The 22,663-nt window shown below is 44.6% G+C and overlaps 1 protein-coding gene across 1 annotated transcript in view; it reads left to right on the top strand.

Annotated features, from left to right (window-relative positions):
• tmprss3a (transmembrane serine protease 3a) overlaps nucleotides 1-17,402 on the top strand; it is a 61,255-nt gene extending 43,853 nt beyond the window's left edge. Inside the window, exons 9-12 of the mRNA XM_086007234.1 lie at nucleotides 101-196; nucleotides 4,529-4,674; nucleotides 6,420-6,572; nucleotides 17,320-17,402. Of these exons, the coding sequence (XP_085863360.1) occupies nucleotides 101-196; nucleotides 4,529-4,674; nucleotides 6,420-6,572; nucleotides 17,320-17,340 (416 nt within the window). The 3' untranslated portion in view covers nucleotides 17,341-17,402. The remainder of the gene's footprint in view (nucleotides 1-100; nucleotides 197-4,528; nucleotides 4,675-6,419; nucleotides 6,573-17,319) is intronic.
• Nucleotides 17,403-22,663: the final 5,261 nt, after the last annotated feature.

The following is a 22,663-nucleotide window of genomic DNA, read 5'->3' as shown; positions in this document are numbered from 1 at the left end:
TTGTTTTTCAACTCTGTGCTATTTTAGAATTTTGTTTTGAAATTATAGTTTTGAAAAGTACTTCCAGGGAATGACTTCCAGATTTTTTTTTTTAACACAGATTGGATTCAACCCATCTGCCTTCCCAATTCAGGGCAGGATTTTGCAGAAGGTAAAACCTGCTGGATCTCAGGATGGGGTCTGACCAATGAAGGAGGTAAAGAGAGTTTAAGAAATGGAATGCATTTGGATAAATGGAATGCATTTGGGACAGTTTCCAAGAACAATATATCATGGAGCCAACCAGTGAACAGGCTATTTTTAGATCTTGTATTGTGTAATGAGACAGGGTTAATTAGCAATCTCATAGTAAAGGATCCTCTGGGGCAGAGTGATCATAATATGATAGAATTTCACGTTAACTTTGAGAGTGACTTGTCTAAGTCCGGAACTAGAGTCTTAAACTTAAATAAAGCCAATTACATAGGTATGAGGGGCAAGTTGGCTAAGGTAGATTGGAAAAATAGATTAAAAGGTATGGCAATAGATAAGCAGTGGCTAGCATTTAAAAAAAATATTTTATAATTCTCAACAAAAATACATTCCATTGAGAAACAAAAACTCCACGGGAAAAGTGATCCAACTGTGGCTAACTAAAGAAGTTATGGATAGCATTAGATTGAAAGAAGAAGCTTATAATGTTGCAAAGAATAATAGTAAGCCTGAGGATTGGGAGAGTTTCAGAAACCAGCAAAGGTTGACCAAAAAATTGATAAAAAGGGATAAAATAGAATATGAGGGAAAACTAGCAAGGAATATAAAAGCAGATTGTAAGAGTTTCTACAAGTATGTAAAAAGGAAAAGAGTAGCAAAACTAAATGTTGGTCTCTTAGAGGCTGTGACAGGAGAAATTATTATGGGGAATAAGGAAATGGCAGAAATGTTAAACAAATATTTTGTATCTGTCTTCACAGTAGAAGACACAAAAACCATTCCAAAATGATGGGTAACCAAGGGTCTAATGAGGTTGAGGAACTTAACACAATTAATATCAGTAGAGAAAAAGCACTAGAGAAACTAATGGGACTAAAAGCTGACAAATCCCCTGGACCTGACGGCCTACATCCTAGGGTTCTAAAAGAGGTGGCTGAAGAGATAGCGGATGCATTGGTTTTGATCTTCCAAAATTCCCTAGATTCTGGAATGGTCCCAGCGGACTGGAAGGTCACAAATGTAACACCGCTATTCAAGAAAGGAGGAAGAGAAAAAACAGGGAACTACAGGCCAGTTAGCCTGACATTAGTCATTGGGAAAATGCTGGAATCAATTGTTAAGGAAGTGATATCAAGTCACTTAGAAAATCATAACATGATTAGGCAGAGTCAACATGGTTTTATGAAAGGGAAATCATTATTGACAAATGTATTAGAGTTTTTTGAGGATGTAACTAGCAGGGTAGATAAAGGGGAACCAGTGGATGTAGTGTATTTGGATTTCCAAAAGGCATTCGATAAGATGCCACATAAAAGCTTATTACACCAGATCACCAGATTAGGGCTCATGGGGTTAGGGGTAATATTGCGGCATGGATAGAGGATTGGTTAACAGACAGAAAACAGAGAGTAGGGATAGACGGATCTTTTTCAGGTTGGCAGGCTGTAACTAGTGGGGTGCCACAAGGATCAGTGTTGGGGCCTCAGCTATTTACATTCTATATTAATGACCTAGATGAAGGGACCGAGTGTAATGTATCCAAGTTTGCTGATGATACAAAGCTAGGTGGGACAGTAAGCTGTGAGGAGAACACAGAGTCTGCAAAGGGATATAGATAGACTAAGTGAGTGGGCAGTAAGGTGGCAGATGGAATATAATGTAGGGAAATGTGAGGCTATTCACTTTGGTGGGAAGAATAGAAAAACAGAATATTTTTTAAATGGTGAGAAACTTTCAAAGGTTGGTGTTCAGAGAGATTTGGGTGTCCTCATGCAAGAAACACAGAAAGCTAGCATGCAGGTACAGCAAGCAATAAGGAAGGCAAATGGCATGCTGGCCTTTATTGCAAGGGGATTGGAGTATAAGAGTAAGGAAGTCTTGCTACAATTGTACAGAGCCTTGGTGAGACCACACCTGGAGTACTGTGCACAGTTCTGGTCTCCTTATCTAAGGAAGGATATACTTGTCTTGGAGGTGGTGCAACGAAGGTTCACTAGATTGATTCCTGGGATGAGAGGGCTGTCCTATGATGAGAGATTGTGTAGAATGGGCCGATACTCTCTGGAGTTTAGAAGAATGAAAGGTGATCTCATTGAAACATACAAGATTCTGAAGGGGATTGACAGGGTAGATGCTGAGAGGTTGTTTCCCCTGGCTGGAGAGTCTAGAACTAGAGGGCATAGTCTCAGGATAAGAGGTAGGCCATTTAAGACCGAGATGAGGAGGAATTTCTTCACTCAGCGTGTTGTGAATATTTGGGTGTTGTGAGGGCTGTGGATGCTGAATCTTTGAGTATATTCAAGGCTGAGATCGATAGATTTTTGGACTCTAGGGGAATCAAGGGATATGGAGATCGGGCAGGAAAATGGAGTTGAAGTGGATGATCAGCCATGATCTTCTTGAATGGCAGAGCAGGCTTGATGGGCCGTATGGCCGACTCCTGCTACTATCTCTTATGTTCTCATTATGTGATCTCAACTAACTGGGGCAGCACAACTGGGCTGAATGTTGCTGGGCTGAATCTTGCTGGGCTGAATGTTGCTGAGCCAAGGAGGTGATCGGCCAGCCAGCATCCCTGCTCTCGATGCTTTAATGACCCCTGTTGAGAAATGCACACAGTGGAGACTTTAGATGAAGACAAAATATACTCCCCATAGTCAAATAGGCTGCTGACACTCACATGCAAAGAATGGCCACTTGCGTGAGATACCGGAGGGCTGCTCTACCCATGGAACTGCACCACACAAAGAGTCAGCGCCTTCGAAAGAGGAGGGGAGAAAGTTTGAAATGGGGGGAAATAACTAACACCCTACTGGGGGATGGTACAGTGGCACGGTGCTTTAATGCACAAGCATGTGTCATACACAGGGCAGTAAGCTATGGAGGTGCCTTGTGATTTCCCCATATGTAATAAGTCAGACTTAGTAAGAGACAAGAGAAAAAAGTTCAGGGTTGCTGCTCCTGATCTCTAGCCATGCTGTAAACATGTGGGCTTTGGGTTCATGAAGCTTGGCTATGGCGTTATTCACTGTGTAATAGTCCACCAGCACTCACCACCCGGGTTCACATATAAACAGTGCTCACTTGAGTGAGGCATCAGAGAGTGACTGTCACCCACGGAACTGTAGCACAGCAAGGGGTCAATGGGGGTGATTTTGACTTTGGCCTATATTGTAAAGTGGGTGATACCCCCAGTGTCTACATGAGAGGAGGGGAGGGGAAGAGGAGAAAATAGGAAGCAAGGAAACGTAATCAGTTTCCAACGGGTGTTGATAAACTGAGCGCTAATAATTGATTTAACATTATCACAAACACTGTAGCCAGGGACATGGACTCAAGCCCTGGAGAGGGAAGGTCAGTGGACAGTTTAGATTTAACAGCTTCACACTGATGATAGCAAAGGTATGGAAATTTAAGACGGAGCTGGATAGTTTTTTGGGGGCAAGTGTGTGTGATTATTTGTTTGAACTTTGGGTCCAGCTAGATCGACTGTAATGAGCTTTTCCAAACCTGTGCATCACTTTGTAAAGTAAAAATAATAGCCCAGATTTTGTTGGAGCAGGGCATCTCACAGCGTGCCCCATTAGTTAGCCATCTTCCCTCACCCTTCAGCTCGAAAATGTTTTGCTCTGTAAGTTGCTGGAAATGCGAGCTGACAATGGCACGGCGAGGACAACGGGACATCTGGGACCTTGACAAACGATGGGACCAACAGTCTATCTCCTTAATTAAGTGTTGAGAAAGAAACAGAGGAACGACGGAGAAAGAAATAAGGTGAATTAGTGTCAAAGCAGAAAGAGAAAAAAAGAGAAGAAAAGAAAGACTGGATTAAGGGAAAGAAAAAAGAGATGGAAAGGCAAGTAAGAAAAAAATGTTAAATTTTAAATTTAAAAAATCTCTAACAATAGTTTAGTACCTGTAGGAATGAGACTCCACCGTTTAAATTGTTCCCTTTCTGGGCCGGAGAGGTTGAGTGGCACTGCAGGAACATAGATCTCCTCATTAAAATGTTCCAGCCCTAACTTTCTGGGGTGAGTTAAATGGGCAATTAACGTATAAACACAGTAACTTCATGAAACTCACGGGAGGTTGAGGGTGAGCTGCCACTTTCATGAGGCTAACGACGGAGCGGCGCACATCGTCCAACAACTTGTGGCGATTCGCAATTCACGGGGTATCTCACCCTTGTCATAAGACGCTGGACGATTTACAGGTTAATAACCTCGAGCCCCATTAAACTCGCCGTTATTTTGGCAGCAGAGCCTTGGCCAATATATTTTTGAATGTATCGTTCCGTGGAGTGAAACATACTGAATGACGTGCCTTTGTAATCCAGCAGATGAAATTTCGCTCAGTCTGAGGGAGGCCCAGGTTCCTCTGATACACAACAACGTGTGCAGCCGGCCTGAAGTTTACTATAAGAGGATAAGTTCCAGAATGATTTGTGCTGGATACCTGCAGGGAGGGATTGATTCCTGCCAGGTACGCTTCCTACCTGAACCAGGCCAATATTCAAAGATGCACTACAATTCTTGTCAATTGGTCACTCAAATGGGCTTACAGACCCTTTTTTCAGGAGGACTTCTCACCATCAGGGTTCCTTTCAATAATGATCAACCTTGGTATTTTGTGTTTGCAAAAGTTCACATTATCTCTCTCTCAGGGCAATGTCTGGATCACTAAATATTTATTTCCATGCCTTTCAATGGCGCAGTAAAAATGTTGGCTACAAATTTCCTCAGGGCCATGGAGATACCTGCAGCAGAAGGCTACAAATGACAGTAGGGGGGGTGTCCAGGAAATGGGCGGGACCGGCTGACGCTGCGTCTGCGCCCCTAAGGTGACTCATCAGGAATTTCCACAGTTCCGGCAATCGTATTGAAGACCTGGCATGATTTCTCACTGCGCCTGACTCCCCGGCCCCAGTAAAACTGGATCCCAGCAAGGTGCTGGTGTCTAGTCTGCGTTAACCGTGGCTCAGTGGGTAGCACTCTTGCCTCTGAGTCATGAAGGTTATGGGGTCAAGTCTCACTCCAACAGCTTGAGCGCATCATTTTGGCTGACGTTCCCGTGCAGTACTGAGGCGACCTCAGAGGACATCCCAAAGTGCTTCACAGCCAATGAAGTATTTTGAAATGTAGTCGCTGCTGTAATTGTATAGTATTTACAGCACAGAAACAGGTTTCTTCGGCCCAATATGTCCAAGCTGGTGTTTATGCTCCACATGAGCCTCCTCCCACCCTGCTGTTGGAACTTCAGCAGTCAATTTGCACACAGCAAGGTCGCACAAACAGCATTGGGATAATTACCAGATAATCTCTTTTAGTGATGTTGCTTGAGTGTTTTGGCTAGGAGGAATGAAAACTTTGACAATACAGTGCTCTCCCAGTGTAAACGTACTGCCAAATGAGCCATACTGATATGAAGCAATTTCAGAACAATACGTAGAATAAGCAGTTTTATAGAATCTTACAGTACAGAAGGAGGCTATTCGGCCCATCATGCCTGTGCTGGCTCTTTGAAAGAGCTATCCAATTAGGTCCACCCCCGTGCTCTTTCCCTGTAGCCCTGCAAATTTTTATTTTTCAATATTTATCAAATTTCCTTCTGAAAGTTACCATTGAATCTGCTTCCACCGTCCTTTCAGGCAACGCATTCCAGATCATCACAACTCGCTGCGTAAAAACAAATTCTCCTCATCTCGCCTCTGGTTCGTTTGCCAATTACCTTAGATCTGTGTCCTCTGGTTACTGCCCCTCCTGCCAGTGGAAACAGTTTCTCCCTATCGACTCTATCCAGGCACCTCATAATTTTGAAAGCCTCTGTTAAACCTCCCCATAAGCTTCTCTGTTCTAAGGAGAACAATCCCAGCTTCTCTAGTCTCGCCACGTATCTGAAGTGTTATTTTTTAGATTGCCTGCATTTCAATGCTGGCAGGTCAACAAGAGAGTTCCAATTTCCCTTGCTCCACGGATGCACCCCATTAGGTAACGTGGCCATTGAACTGCAGAAGATTTGAATGTGTCTCAGTTCTGCTCCCCAAAGCTTTGCATAATTAGTATATTTATTTGCGTACATGTACCTGTGTACATCTGCCTTTGTATTTCCATTTGTGTGAGTTCCTGTGTATCCCCATGTACATCTGCATGCATGTGATGTGTACATATGTATCCAGTTATTCTCAATTATCTGTTCACCTTTGGATTTCCTCTTTGGTTTTAAAACAGGGAGACAGTGGAGGCCCTCTCGCCTGCAGTGAGAACAATGCTTGGAAATTAGTCGGAATTACAAGCTGGGGAGCGGGCTGTGCAAACCAGAACAAACCCGGAGTGTACGCTAGGGTCACCGAATACCTGGAATGGATACACGAGCAAATGGAGGTACACGCAACGGAACCTGGACTCCGTGCTCACAAGTTTTATTTGCTTTGCATTCCCCATTCTATAATAGTGTCTTTTCCCTCTCCCTGTGCTACTCCCCATTCCCTGGCCTAGTGGGCAAAGCGGTGGCTTGACCCCAGGCCTCTAACAATGCCAATCTGTAATCAATCTGTTGGCAGGACGCGGGCATAATAGAGTTGCCTGCTGGTCCGGACAGTTTGTGAGTGCTCCATATGGATATTTTTGGACAATGAAAGCCTGTGTGCAGTTTTGGTCACCTTACCTGAGGAAGGTCTTTCTTGCCATGGAAGGAGTGCAGCGAAGATTCACCAGGCTGATACCCGGGATGGCAGGAATGACGTATGAGGAGAGATTGTGTCAATTGGGCTTATACTCACTGGAGTTTAGAAGATTGAGAGGGGATCTCATCGAAACCTATAAAATTCTGTCAGGCCTGGACAGGAAGGATGTTTCTGATGGCCGGGGAGTCCAGAACCAGGGGTCATAGTCTAAGGATAAGGGATAAGGCATTTAGGACTGAAATGAGGAGGAATTTCTTCACCCAGAGTGTGGTGAACCTGTGGAATTTCCTGCCACAGAGGGCGGTGGAGGCCAGTTCATTAAATATATTCAAGAAAGAGTTGGATATATTTCTTAAGGCTAAAGGGATCAAGGGGTATGGGGAGAAAGCAGGGACAGGGTACTGAATTTGGATGATCAGCCATGATCTCATTGAATGGCGGAGCAGGCTCGAAGGGCCGAATGGCCTACTCCTGCTCCTATCTTCTATGTTTCTATGTTTCTATGTTTCTTAAAATATGTAATTTTTTTTCCTACTGATCTCTGTGTCTCATAACAATATCACTGAGTTATAATAACAATATCACTGAGTTATAATAACACTATCACTGAGCTATGACTTTAAGGCGAGTAGTTTTCAACTTTGCCTCATTATTTCAATGGAATGTAAATCGGGCGGGTTCTACAACAGATGATTCTACAATGGGCGAGTTCTTCAATGGGCGGGTTCTGCAATGGGCGGGTTCTTCAATGGGCGGGTTCTACAGTGAACGGGTTCTACAATGGGCAGGCGATCAGCTCCACCAGGTTACTGCCCAGGCGGCAGAGTTAAAAATTACCCCCAGTAATTACACATGCATGCAAACTGTCATGGGGGTGCTCTGTCTGTCCTGGCCAGAGAACAGGCAAAAACCGGAGCCTTTACGTATGAGAAGTCTAAGTTCTCCACATGCACTCTCTGCATATAAATTGGCCAGAAAAAGCAGTAAACCTGAGGATTGGGAGCAGTATAGGATTCAACAAAGGAGGACAAAGGGATTAATTAAGAGGGGGAAAATAGAGTATGAGAGTAAGCTTTCAGGGAACATAAAAACTGACTGTAAAAGCTTTTATAGATATGTGAAGAGAAAAAGATTGGTGAAGTCAAGCATAGGTCCCTTGCAGTCAGAATATGGGGAATTTATCATGGGGAACAAAGAAATGGCAGACCAATTAAATACATACTTTGGTTCTGTCTTCACAAAGGAGGACACAAATAAACTCCCAGAGATGTCAGGGAACATAGGGTCTAATGAGAGGGAGGAACTGATAGGAATCAGTATTTGTAGGGAAATGGTGTTAGGGAAATTGACGGGATTGAAGGCCGATAAATCCCCAGGGCCTGATAATCTACACCCTAGGCTACTTAAGGAAGTGGCCCTAGAAATAGTAGTTGCATTGCTGGTCATCTTCCAAAATTCTATAGACTCTGGAACGGTACCCATGGATTGGCGGGTAGCTAATGTTACCCCACTGTTCAAAAAAGGTGGTAGAGAGAAAACAGGGAATTATAGACCAGTAAGCCTGACATCGGTAGTGGGGAAAATGCTAGAGTCCATTATAAAAGATGTAATAGCAGAGCACTTGGAGAACAATGATTGGATCGGACAAAGTCAACATGGATTTACAAAAGGTAAATCGTGCTTGACTAATCTACTGGAATTTTTTGATGATGTAACTGGTAAAATAGCTAAGGGAGAACCAGTGGATGTGGTGTATTTGGACTTTCAAAAGGCTTTTGATAAGGTCCCGCATAAGAGATTAGCATGTAAAGTTAAGGCACATGGGATTGGGGGCAAGGTATTGGCAAAGAGTTGGAATAAACGGCTCTTTTTCCGAGTGGCAGGCAGTGACTAGTGGGGTACCACAGGGATCGGTCCTTGGACCCCAGCTATTCACAATATATATTAATGATCTAGACAAGGGAACTAGATGTAATATCTCCAAGTTTGCCGACGACACAAAGCTGGGTGGGCGTGTGTGCTGTGAGGAGGATGCCGAGAAACTCCAGTATGATTTGGACAGGTTGGGTGATTGGGCAGAAGCATGGCAGATGCAATATAACGTGGATAAATGCGAGGTTATCCACTTTGGTGTCAAAAACAGGAAGGCAGATCATTATCTGAATGCCAATAGATTGGGAGAAGGGGAAGTGCAACGAGACCTGGGCGTCCTTGTGCACCAGTCGCTGAAGGTAAGCATGCAGGTGCAGCAGGCGGTTAAGAAGGCAAATTGTATGTTGGCCTTCGTAGCGAGAGGGTTTGAGTACAGGAACAAGGATGTCTTGTACAGGGCCTTGGTGAGACCACATCTTGAGTATTGTGTGCAGTTTTGGTCGCCTTATCTGAGGAAGGATGTTCTTGCCATGGAAGGAGTGCAGCGAAGATTCACCAGGCTGATAACTGGGATGGCAGGAATGATGTATGAGGAGAGATTGGGTCGATTGGGCTTGTACTCATTGGAGTTTAGAAGAATGAGAGGGGATCTCATTGAAACTTATAAAATTCTAACAGGACTAGACAGACTAGATGCAGGAAGGATGTTCCCGATGGTCGGGGAGTCCAGAACCAGGGGTCACAGTCTAAGGATAAGGGGTAAGCCATTTAGGACTGAGATGAGGAGGAATTTCTTCACCCAGAGAGTGGGGAACCTGTGGAATTCTGTACCAAAGAAGGCAGTAGAGGCCAATTCATTAAATATATTCAAGAAGGAGTTAGATATATTTCTTAAGGCTAAAGGGATCAAGGGGTATGGGGAGAAAGCAGGGACAGGGTACTGAATTTGGATGATCAGCCATGATCTCATTGAATGGCGGAGCAGGCTCGAAGGGCCGAATGGCCTACTCCTGCTCCTATCTTCTATGTTTCTATGTTTCTTAAAATATGTAATTTTTTTTCCTACTGATCTCTGTGTCTCATAACAATATCACTGAGTTATAATAACAATATCACTGAGTTATAATAACACTATCACTGAGCTATGACTTTAAGGCGAGTAGTTTTCAACTTTGCCTCATTATTTCAATGGAATGTAAATCGGGCGGGTTCTACAACAGATGATTCTACAATGGGCGAGTTCTTCAATGGGCGGGTTCTGCAATGGGCGGGTTCTTCAATGGGCGGGTTCTACAGTGAACGGGTTCTACAATGGGCAGGCGATCAGCTCCACCAGGTTACTGCCCAGGCGGCAGAGTTAAAAATTACCCCCAGTAATTACACATGCATGCAAACTGTCATGGGGGTGCTCTGTCTGTCCTGGCCAGAGAACAGGCAAAAACCGGAGCCTTTACGTATGAGAAGTCTAAGTTCTCCACATGCACTCTCTGCATATAAATTGGCCAGAAAAAGCAGTAAACCTGAGGATTGGGAGCAGTATAGGATTCAACAAAGGAGGACAAAGGGATTAATTAAGAGGGGGAAAATAGAGTATGAGAGTAAGCTTTCAGGGAACATAAAAACTGACTGTAAAAGCTTTTATAGATATGTGAAGAGAAAAAGATTGGTGAAGTCAAGCATAGGTCCCTTGCAGTCAGAATATGGGGAATTTATCATGGGGAACAAAGAAATGGCAGACCAATTAAATACATACTTTGGTTCTGTCTTCACAAAGGAGGACACAAATAAACTCCCAGAGATGTCAGGGAACATAGGGTCTAATGAGAGGGAGGAACTGATAGGAATCAGTATTTGTAGGGAAATGGTGTTAGGGAAATTGACGGGATTGAAGGCCGATAAATCCCCAGGGCCTGATAATCTACACCCTAGGCTACTTAAGGAAGTGGCCCTAGAAATAGTAGTTGCATTGCTGGTCATCTTCCAAAATTCTATAGACTCTGGAACGGTACCCATGGATTGGCGGGTAGCTAATGTTACCCCACTGTTCAAAAAAGGTGGTAGAGAGAAAACAGGGAATTATAGACCAGTAAGCCTGACATCGGTAGTGGGGAAAATGCTAGAGTCCATTATAAAAGATGTAATAGCAGAGCACTTGGAGAACAATGATTGGATCGGACAAAGTCAACATGGATTTACAAAAGGTAAATCGTGCTTGACTAATCTACTGGAATTTTTTGATGATGTAACTGGTAAAATAGCTAAGGGAGAACCAGTGGATGTGGTGTATTTGGACTTTCAAAAGGCTTTTGATAAGGTCCCGCATAAGAGATTAGCATGTAAAGTTAAGGCACATGGGATTGGGGGCAAGGTATTGGCAAAGAGTTGGAATAAACGGCTCTTTTTCCGAGTGGCAGGCAGTGACTAGTGGGGTACCACAGGGATCGGTCCTTGGACCCCAGCTATTCACAATATATATTAATGATCTAGACAAGGGAACTAGATGTAATATCTCCAAGTTTGCCGACGACACAAAGCTGGGTGGGCGTGTGTGCTGTGAGGAGGATGCCGAGAAACTCCAGTATGATTTGGACAGGTTGGGTGATTGGGCAGAAGCATGGCAGATGCAATATAACGTGGATAAATGCGAGGTTATCCACTTTGGTGTCAAAAACAGGAAGGCAGATCATTATCTGAATGGCAATAGATTGGGAGAAGGGGAAGTGCAACGAGACCTGGGCGTCCTTGTGCACCAGTCGCTGAAGGTAAGCATGCAGGTGCAGCAGGCGGTTAAGAAGGCAAATTGTATGTTGGCCTTCGTAGCGAGAGGGTTTGAGTACAGGAACAAGGATGTCTTGTACAGGGCCTTGGTGAGACCACATCTTGAGTATTGTGTGCAGTTTTGGTCGCCTTATCTGAGGAAGGATGTTCTTGCCATGGAAGGAGTGCAGCGAAGATTCACCAGGCTGATAACTGGGATGGCAGGAATGATGTATGAGGAGAGATTGGGTCGATTGGGCTTGTACTCATTGGAGTTTAGAAGAATGAGAGGGGATCTCATTGAAACTTATAAAATTCTAACAGGACTAGACAGACTAGATGCAGGAAGGATGTTCCCGATGGTCGGGGAGTCCAGAACCAGGGGTCACAGTCTAAGGATAAGGGGTAAGCCATTTAGGACTGAGATGAGGAGGAATTTCTTCACCCAGAGAGTGGGGAACCTGTGGAATTCTGTACCAAAGAAGGCAGTAGAGGCCAATTCATTAAATATATTCAAGAAGGAGTTAGATATATTTCTTAAGGCTAAAGGGATCAAGGGGTATGGGGAGAAAGCAGGGACAGGGTACTGAATTTGGATGATCAGCCATGATCTCATTGAATGGCGGAGCAGGCTCGAAGGGCCGAATGGCCTACTCCTGCTCCTATCTTCTATGTTTCTATGTTTCTATGTTTCTTAAAATATGTAATTTTTTTTCCTACTGATCTCTGTGTCTCATAACAATATCACTGAGTTATAATAACAATATCACTGAGTTATAATAACACTATCACTGAGCTATGACTTTAAGGCGAGTAGTTTTCAACTTTGCCTCATTATTTCAATGGAATGTAAATCGGGCGGGTTCTACAACAGATGATTCTACAATGGGCGAGTTCTTCAATGGGCGGGTTCTGCAATGGGCGGGTTCTTCAATGGGCGGGTTCTACAGTGAACGGGTTCTACAATGGGCAGGCGATCAGCTCCACCAGGTTACTGCCCAGGCGGCAGAGTTAAAAATTACCCCCAGTAATTACACATGCATGCAAACTGTCATGGGGGTGCTCTGTCTGTCCTGGCCAGAGAACAGGCAAAAACCGGAGCCTTTACGTATGAGAAGTCTAAGTTCTCCACATGCACTCTCTGCATATAAATTGGCCAGAAAAAGCAGTAAACCTGAGGATTGGGAGCAGTATAGGATTCAACAAAGGAGGACAAAGGGATTAATTAAGAGGGGGAAAATAGAGTATGAGAGTAAGCTTTCAGGGAACATAAAAACTGACTGTAAAAGCTTTTATAGATATGTGAAGAGAAAAAGATTGGTGAAGTCAAGCATAGGTCCCTTGCAGTCAGAATATGGGGAATTTATCATGGGGAACAAAGAAATGGCAGACCAATTAAATACATACTTTGGTTCTGTCTTCACAAAGGAGGACACAAATAAACTCCCAGAGATGTCAGGGAACATAGGGTCTAATGAGAGGGAGGAACTGATAGGAATCAGTATTTGTAGGGAAATGGTGTTAGGGAAATTGACGGGATTGAAGGCCGATAAATCCCCAGGGCCTGATAATCTACACCCTAGGCTACTTAAGGAAGTGGCCCTAGAAATAGTAGTTGCATTGCTGGTCATCTTCCAAAATTCTATAGACTCTGGAACGGTACCCATGGATTGGCGGGTAGCTAATGTTACCCCACTGTTCAAAAAAGGTGGTAGAGAGAAAACAGGGAATTATAGACCAGTAAGCCTGACATCGGTAGTGGGGAAAATGCTAGAGTCCATTATAAAAGATGTAATAGCAGAGCACTTGGAGAACAATGATTGGATCGGACAAAGTCAACATGGATTTACAAAAGGTAAATCGTGCTTGACTAATCTACTGGAATTTTTTGATGATGTAACTGGTAAAATAGCTAAGGGAGAACCAGTGGATGTGGTGTATTTGGACTTTCAAAAGGCTTTTGATAAGGTCCCGCATAAGAGATTAGCATGTAAAGTTAAGGCACATGGGATTGGGGGCAAGGTATTGGCAAAGAGTTGGAATAAACGGCTCTTTTTCCGAGTGGCAGGCAGTGACTAGTGGGGTACCACAGGGATCGGTCCTTGGACCCCAGCTATTCACAATATATATTAATGATCTAGACAAGGGAACTAGATGTAATATCTCCAAGTTTGCCGACGACACAAAGCTGGGTGGGCGTGTGTGCTGTGAGGAGGATGCCGAGAAACTCCAGTATGATTTGGACAGGTTGGGTGATTGGGCAGAAGCATGGCAGATGCAATATAACGTGGATAAATGCGAGGTTATCCACTTTGGTGTCAAAAACAGGAAGGCAGATCATTATCTGAATGCCAATAGATTGGGAGAAGGGGAAGTGCAACGAGACCTGGGCGTCCTTGTGCACCAGTCGCTGAAGGTAAGCATGCAGGTGCAGCAGGCGGTTAAGAAGGCAAATTGTATGTTGGCCTTCGTAGCGAGAGGGTTTGAGTACAGGAACAAGGATGTCTTGTACAGGGCCTTGGTGAGACCACATCTTGAGTATTGTGTGCAGTTTTGGTCGCCTTATCTGAGGAAGGATGTTCTTGCCATGGAAGGAGTGCAGCGAAGATTCACCAGGCTGATAACTGGGATGGCAGGAATGATGTATGAGGAGAGATTGGGTCGATTGGGCTTGTACTCATTGGAGTTTAGAAGAATGAGAGGGGATCTCATTGAAACTTATAAAATTCTAACAGGACTAGACAGACTAGATGCAGGAAGGATGTTCCCGATGGTCGGGGAGTCCAGAACCAGGGGTCACAGTCTAAGGATAAGGGGTAAGCCATTTAGGACTGAGATGAGGAGGAATTTCTTCACCCAGAGAGTGGGGAACCTGTGGAATTCTGTACCAAAGAAGGCAGTAGAGGCCAATTCATTAAATATATTCAAGAAGGAGTTAGATATATTTCTTAAGGCTAAAGGGATCAAGGGGTATGGGGAGAAAGCAGGGACAGGGTACTGAATTTGGATGATCAGCCATGATCTCATTGAATGGCGGAGCAGGCTCGAAGGGCCGAATGGCCTACTCCTGCTCCTATCTTCTATGTTTCTATGTTTCTATGTTTCTTAAAATATGTAATTTTTTTTCCTACTGATCTCTGTGTCTCATAACAATATCACTGAGTTATAATAACAATATCACTGAGTTATAATAACACTATCACTGAGCTATGACTTTAAGGCGAGTAGTTTTCAACTTTGCCTCATTATTTCAATGGAATGTAAATCGGGCGGGTTCTACAACAGATGATTCTACAATGGGCGAGTTCTTCAATGGGCGGGTTCTGCAATGGGCGGGTTCTTCAATGGGCGGGTTCTACAGTGAACGGGTTCTACAATGGGCAGGCGATCAGCTCCACCAGGTTACTGCCCAGGCGGCAGAGTTAAAAATTACCCCCAGTAATTACACATGCATGCAAACTGTCATGGGGGTGCTCTGTCTGTCCTGGCCAGAGAACAGGCAAAAACCGGAGCCTTTACGTATGAGAAGTCTAAGTTCTCCACATGCACTCTCTGCATATAAATTGGCCAGAAAAAGCAGTAAACCTGAGGATTGGGAGCAGTATAGGATTCAACAAAGGAGGACAAAGGGATTAATTAAGAGGGGGAAAATAGAGTATGAGAGTAAGCTTTCAGGGAACATAAAAACTGACTGTAAAAGCTTTTATAGATATGTGAAGAGAAAAAGATTGGTGAAGTCAAGCATAGGTCCCTTGCAGTCAGAATATGGGGAATTTATCATGGGGAACAAAGAAATGGCAGACCAATTAAATACATACTTTGGTTCTGTCTTCACAAAGGAGGACACAAATAAACTCCCAGAGATGTCAGGGAACATAGGGTCTAATGAGAGGGAGGAACTGATAGGAATCAGTATTTGTAGGGAAATGGTGTTAGGGAAATTGACGGGATTGAAGGCCGATAAATCCCCAGGGCCTGATAATCTACACCCTAGGCTACTTAAGGAAGTGGCCCTAGAAATAGTAGTTGCATTGCTGGTCATCTTCCAAAATTCTATAGACTCTGGAACGGTACCCATGGATTGGCGGGTAGCTAATGTTACCCCACTGTTCAAAAAAGGTGGTAGAGAGAAAACAGGGAATTATAGACCAGTAAGCCTGACATCGGTAGTGGGGAAAATGCTAGAGTCCATTATAAAAGATGTAATAGCAGAGCACTTGGAGAACAATGATTGGATCGGACAAAGTCAACATGGATTTACAAAAGGTAAATCGTGCTTGACTAATCTACTGGAATTTTTTGATGATGTAACTGGTAAAATAGCTAAGGGAGAACCAGTGGATGTGGTGTATTTGGACTTTCAAAAGGCTTTTGATAAGGTCCCGCATAAGAGATTAGCATGTAAAGTTAAGGCACATGGGATTGGGGGCAAGGTATTGGCAAAGAGTTGGAATAAACGGCTCTTTTTCCGAGTGGCAGGCAGTGACTAGTGGGGTACCACAGGGATCGGTCCTTGGACCCCAGCTATTCACAATATATATTAATGATCTAGACAAGGGAACTAGATGTAATATCTCCAAGTTTGCCGACGACACAAAGCTGGGTGGGCGTGTGTGCTGTGAGGAGGATGCCGAGAAACTCCAGTATGATTTGGACAGGTTGGGTGATTGGGCAGAAGCATGGCAGATGCAATATAACGTGGATAAATGCGAGGTTATCCACTTTGGTGTCAAAAACAGGAAGGCAGATCATTATCTGAATGGCAATAGATTGGGAGAAGGGGAAGTGCAACGAGACCTGGGCGTCCTTGTGCACCAGTCGCTGAAGGTAAGCATGCAGGTGCAGCAGGCGGTTAAGAAGGCAAATTGTATGTTGGCCTTCGTAGCGAGAGGGTTTGAGTACAGGAACAAGGATGTCTTGTACAGGGCCTTGGTGAGACCACATCTTGAGTATTGTGTGCAGTTTTGGTCGCCTTATCTGAGGAAGGATGTTCTTGCCATGGAAGGAGTGCAGCGAAGATTCACCAGGCTGATAACTGGGATGGCAGGAATGATGTATGAGGAGAGATTGGGTCGATTGGGCTTGTACTCATTGGAGTTTAGAAGAATGAGAGGGGATCTCATTGAAACTTATAAAATTCTAACAGGACTAGACAGACTAGATGCAGGAAGGATGTTCCCGATGGTCGGGGAGTCCAGAACCAGGGGTCACAGTCTAAGGATAAGGGGTAAGCCATTTAGGACTGAGATGAGGAGGAATTTCTTCACCCAGAGAGTGGGGAACCTGTGGAATTCTGTACCAAAGAAGGCAGTAGAGGCCAATTCATTAAATATATTCAAGAAGGAGTTAGATATATTTCTTAAGGCTAAAGGGATCAAGGGGTATGGGGAGAAAGCAGGGACAGGGTACTGAATTTGGATGATCAGCCATGATCTCATTGAATGGCGGAGCAGGCTCGAGGGGCCGAATGGCCTACTCCTGCTCCTATTTTCTATGTTTCTCCGATACAAGGCTGCACCTTCCGCTTCACCACTTGTGGCCACTCAGTCAGCCATTGCGCCTCTGTTCTGTGGATCTCCCCAACTTAATCCCTTTTCCTTACCGCTCCGCTTCTGGTGTCAAAAGGCCTCCTGAAATTCCTTCCCTTCCTCCGTGCCTTGACTCCTTCCAAACCTGTCCATGCTCCCGTTCCGCCCCCTGCTGTCCCTTCTCCACCCACCAGTGGTCTGAGATGTCGCTCTCTCTCTCACCCTAAACATGTCAAAAAGGCAAGTTGTTGTAGCTAATCGTGCTTTCAATTTATTTTTATTTCACAGAGAGAAGAGTCAAATGGCTGAAGACAACAAAAAAATAAAATATTTTAATAAAATGACTCCTAAACTTTGTCCTAATTATAAAATTAATTGTATCTTTTCAGTGAGTTTCTTTTTTAACATATCTTCACACTCTTCCCTTGGAGAACAGTGTGAAGCAGTGGAAGGATTGGCAGGCTGATTAACAGTCAGATAGGCTGTGATGGGAACACTCCTTCCAGGGCGCTAGCCATCATTATACCATCCAAAAGGGTGGTTAGTCCTCTACGGTGGGAGGGTTTTGTGGGCTGCCACAACATGAATATCCTGCTGGGTGTCGACCCAGAGCTAGCCAGGAATTTTCTGTATTTATAATATAACCATCTACTGGGACTGTGGGGGAATTATTGACCCCTTGCTAGACAGATACTCAGCGCGTTGAGTGAGTTAAGTTATGGGGAAAATTAAAACCATTGGGCTTGTTACTTTGGGGAAGAAAGAAACTCCAAGGTGACCTGATTGAAGTCTCAAAGATTATAAGAGGCAAGACTGATCCAAGCAAACTGTGGGAAAGGACAAAGTCCGGAGGATGTGAAGTTAAAAATGAGGAAGTTAGAAGAGGGCAGTGAGCTGGAATATTTTTTATACAAAGAAGAATGTTATTATTGACACAATCATGTGGGGTAAATGTTCATCTTCACTTCCTGGGCAGTAATCTGGTGAAGTGGATCTTCAGCCTGTTATACAACCCGCCACAATTTTAATTCCGTTGATTTTTTTCTCAAGTATCACATTAAAAATAAAGAGGCACATTTCTGATGTTAAACTATTTTAAAATTGAGAGCGAACATAGGAATTGTTCATCTTCTAACATCCTGGGAGTTGCATGATACAACGATAATAGAGTTATTGGCTAATTGCAGCAATCAACCTCGATCAATTATTCCACAACCGACACGAGAAAACCCCCCAGTGGTGGAGAACGACTGGGAGAGATCGGAGCTTGGTGGGTGGGCAGGGAGGGGTGTTGGGGAGGGAGCGGGGGGGGGCGGCGACGGTGGTCACAGCCCGGCAATCGTGAAGGAGGGCAGGAGGCAGAGATCGGGGCTCGGAATGGGGGGTTGGTTGGGGGGGAGTCAGAGCCTGGCATGAGGCTTAGGATCAGGGCTTGGTGTGAGGGGGGTGGTCGCCGATCGTAGCAGCGAGGTCGCCATCGGCAGAAGGGACACCGAAGATTTGTTCGAGGTGCCGAGGGTAAAAGCACTCCTGCTCCTTCTGGTTCACAAGGAGTGCTCTAAAAAGCACTAACCTTCTGGAGGCGACTGCTCCCGTCTCCATTTCGCTGCCGGCATTCCCGAACCCTGGGAAACCAGGCCCGCTGCTGTTAAATTTAAATCAGTCTCCCAATTGCACTGTGGGAGCTTGATTTAAACATGATGATGAAGTGTCCCGCCTCTCCAAGACGGGAAACTCCCATGTCTCGCAACCCACCGCCGTAAAAATGGCAGCAGATGCATCCGCAGCGGGTTGGGGTCGTGTTGCCCGATTTTAAATGTTGAACCCCCCAAGCCTCTACCCTCTCCCACCCTTTGTAGGGGAGTTAATATCGAGGCTGTTGTTTCTGCAGATTCGTTTTGAATGTACCGCATTTCTAGTGCAGGCTGTGTCCTCTGGTTCTACTGTTCTGTACACATTGAAACAGCTTGTCATGGTCGACATTACCTAGCTATTCACAGTGGCAGAAGTTGGGAAGTGGTGTTCCACAAGAATCAGTGCTGGGATCACTGCTGTTCACAATTTATTTTAACAATTTAGACCTTGGAATCCAAAACACAATTTCTAAATTTGCAGATGACACGAAATTGGGACGGGATAGTCAATACTGAGGAGGACTGCAACAAATTACAAGAAGACATTTATATACTTGCAGAATGGGCATATAATTGGCAAATGAAATTCAACACAGATAAATGTGAGGTAGTACATGTTGGTAAGAAAAATAGGGAGGTCACTTATCACTTGGAAAGCAAGAATCTAAATGGGATAGAGGAACAAAGGGATCTCAGAGTACAAATACACAAATCACTAAAAGTATCGACATAGGTTAACAAGGCCATAAAAAAAGCAAACCAAGCACTAGGGTTTATTTCTAGAGGGATAGAATTGAAAAGTAGTGAATTTATACTAAATTTCTGTCGAACCCTGGTTAGACCTGTAGGGGTTCACAAAATTCCCCAATTTTCCCTGAAGATTGAACATTGCATTTTATTAAAAATGGTACCTCTGAGTTTCGAACTGTGTATATTCCAAAGAGGTTTGAAAATGGCCATCAGAAAGCATGGCCAAAAGACAAAAGAAAAGCAGCTAGCAGCTTGGAGTATGTCTGTGTGGGAGGATCTAGCAATGGTTGTGAGTAAGACCTGCCAATCAAAGGGAGGTTCCCTTCTAAGCAATCGATGTTGTTTATTGACATAAGGGATTACAACCACTTGAGACTAACCGCAAGAACAATCGGCTCTGTGTACACAGAAATTCAAACTCATTCAAAGCACTCACACACAATGGAGATACTGAAGCCATGGAACGGACTTTTGTTATGGAACAGATCTGTATGAATGAGGTTCTGAATCACCCATCATTCTGAACAATAGGGCAGTTGGATTCCCTTTTGTTTTAGCCCAGGTGAGCTCCGGATGTGGGCGGGAACATTTCGGCCCCACAGTGCAGACACATTAACCAATGCCAACCACTTTGAATCAGCCAATCACAGCGTTTCTCTTGTGTATTGGAACTTTGGGTGCGAATTTTGCAGACAGACATTTTCAGTGCCAAAGAGGAGCTCACCAGGTATAAAGCTAGCTCCTGAGAAGCTATCTCTCTCTTACTTCACTGGACCCCAGGTGAGCAGGGTTTCTGACTCCCCAGCAAGGCAACCTAGTAAGGTGTTAGGGGGTGGTAATTAAGGGGGTTAAATTAACATTGTAGCCACTTACCCCTTGTTTTTGCCATCTGCCTTCCCCTGTTAAGCAATTTTACTGTAATTACTGTGTTCGTGTGGTATCGTTTAAAATTTCATTACAGTTTCTTTAGTTTAATAAAGTTTGACTTTCTCACACCCAGACCAGTTGTCCGTTTTAATATATCATTAATTATAAGTCCTTCAGTCAGAACTGGAAGGTGGGGTAGCGATTCGAAACCGCTGTTTAAATTGGTTTACAGTGTAGCAGCAAAAGGCTGCCTGACCAGGTGAATTACCGTAAACCAGGTAAAAGGTTGGAATTGGTCAGAGTGCAGGCAAAGGCTGCTGAACAGGTAGATATGAGGGAGAAGGGAATAGAGGGTTATTCTGATAGGGTTAGATGAGGAAAGACGGGAGGATTTAATTCACATACAGACCGGGGTCAAGCAAGGCTGTGTTATCGCACCAACGCTCTTTTCGATCTTACTTGCTGCAATGCTCCATCTCACCCTCAGTAAGCTACCCGCTGGAGTGGAACTAATTTACAGAACTAACGGGAAACTGTTCAACCTCCGTCGCCTCCAGTCCAAATCCAAGGTCGTCCCATCCTCTGTCATCGAATTACAGTATGCAGACGTCGCTTGTGTCTGCGCATACTCGGAGGTCGAACTCCAAACCATCGTCAACACCTTCACCGAAGCATACGAGAGCATAGGCCTTACACTAAACATCCATAAGACAAAGGTCCTCTACCAACCTGCCCCCACCACACAGTACTGCCCCCCAGTTATCAAAATTCACGACAAGGCCTTGGACAACGTGGACCACTTTCCATACCCCGGGAGCCTACTGTCAACAAGGGCAGACGTCGATGACGAAGTCAAACACCGCCTTCAGTGTGCCAGTGCAGCCTTCAGTCACCTGAGGAAGAGAGTGTTTGAAGAACAGGACCTCAAACCCGGCACCAAGCTCATGGTCTACAGGGCAGTAGTGATACACGCCCTCCTGTATGCCTCAGAGACATGGACCATATACAGCAGGCACCTCAAAGCACTGGAGAGGTACCAACGCTGCCTCCGCAAGATCCTGCAAATCCATTGGCAGGATAGGCTTACCAACGTCAGTGTTCTCGCTCAGGCCAAAATCCCCAGCATCGAAGCTTTGACCACGCTCGATCAGCTCCGATGGACGGGTCACATCATCCAAATGCCCGATATGCGACTCCCAAAACAAGCGCTCTACTCGGAGCTCCGGCATGGCAAGAGAGCCCCAGGTGGGCATTGGAAACGCTTCAAGGGCACTCTCAAAGCCTCCTTGAAAAAGTGCAACATCCCCACTGACACCTGGGAATCCCTGGCCCAAGACCGCACAAAGTGGAGGAGAAACATCCGGGAAGGCGCCAAACACCTCAAGTCTCTTCGCCGGGAGCAAGCGGAAGCCAAACGCAAACAGCACAAGGCGTGCACGTCAACTCAAGCACCCCACCCACCCGCCCCTTCAACCACCGTCTGCCCCACCTGTGACAGAGACTGTCGGTCCCGCAATGGACTCATCAGTCACCTGAGAACTCATTTTTAATGTGGAAGCAAGTCATCCTCGGTTCCGAGGGACTGCCTAAGAAAGATAAGGAAAGACGGGAGGAGGCTCGAGTGGAGCATAAACACCGGCATAGACTGGTTGGGCCGAATGGCCTGTTTCTGTGCCATATATCCTATGTAATCCTATGTAGTCTAGTGAAGGCCATTGGCTTTATGGTCCAGTTGTCTTGCTCTCAATGGACTATCTAAATTATGATGCCATCATTTGAGGAATCATTTCCTTAAAAATACAGACTACAGAATATTGGTTAATCACTTAGCCATGTCCTTTGCCTTATCTGTTTAACACATTCAGTCATTCAGTAAAGCTTTACTTGTGAAAAAATGGACCAGCTAAATGCTAAGCTCCTGGTTCCACTGCATAAATATTACGCGGTTTTCTGCTCGTTTTTTTTTCTATCCTTCTGCTTTTTGGGGGTTTTACCCAGTCAAGGGCATGTGATGGCGGCGAGTTCCCCACTGGCAAGCAATCCCTACCAGATTCTTTCTCTGATTTTGTTTCTCAGTCTGTGAGAAAGTATCTTGGTTGTGTTGGTGCCTCGCTATGATGACATAGCTGTGATGAGGAAGTCACGGGCTCAGGCCTATATATTATCACTCCAAGACACTGGAGCCTCAGTGTGGTGTGCTGTCATGCTACCTTTATGTGATTGTAGTTTCATGAGTGTAACAAGTTCGATTTCTGACTCAAAATATGGATGGAACAAAAATCCGTTTATTCTGTTCGACCAAGTCCAGACACGCACAATATCTTTAAACAGTAGGCATACAGAGAAATAAAGCATACTACTGCATGATCTTTCCCTGTGTA

This window comes from Somniosus microcephalus, chromosome 14 (genome assembly GCF_052327205.1).
Source record: "Somniosus microcephalus isolate GS21.2 chromosome 14, FLI_Smic_1.0, whole genome shotgun sequence".
Classification (NCBI taxonomy): domain Eukaryota; kingdom Metazoa; phylum Chordata; class Chondrichthyes; order Squaliformes; family Somniosidae; genus Somniosus; species Somniosus microcephalus.
Note: the sequence above shows the minus strand (reverse complement) of the source record. Positions and strands in the feature narration are given on the sequence as shown.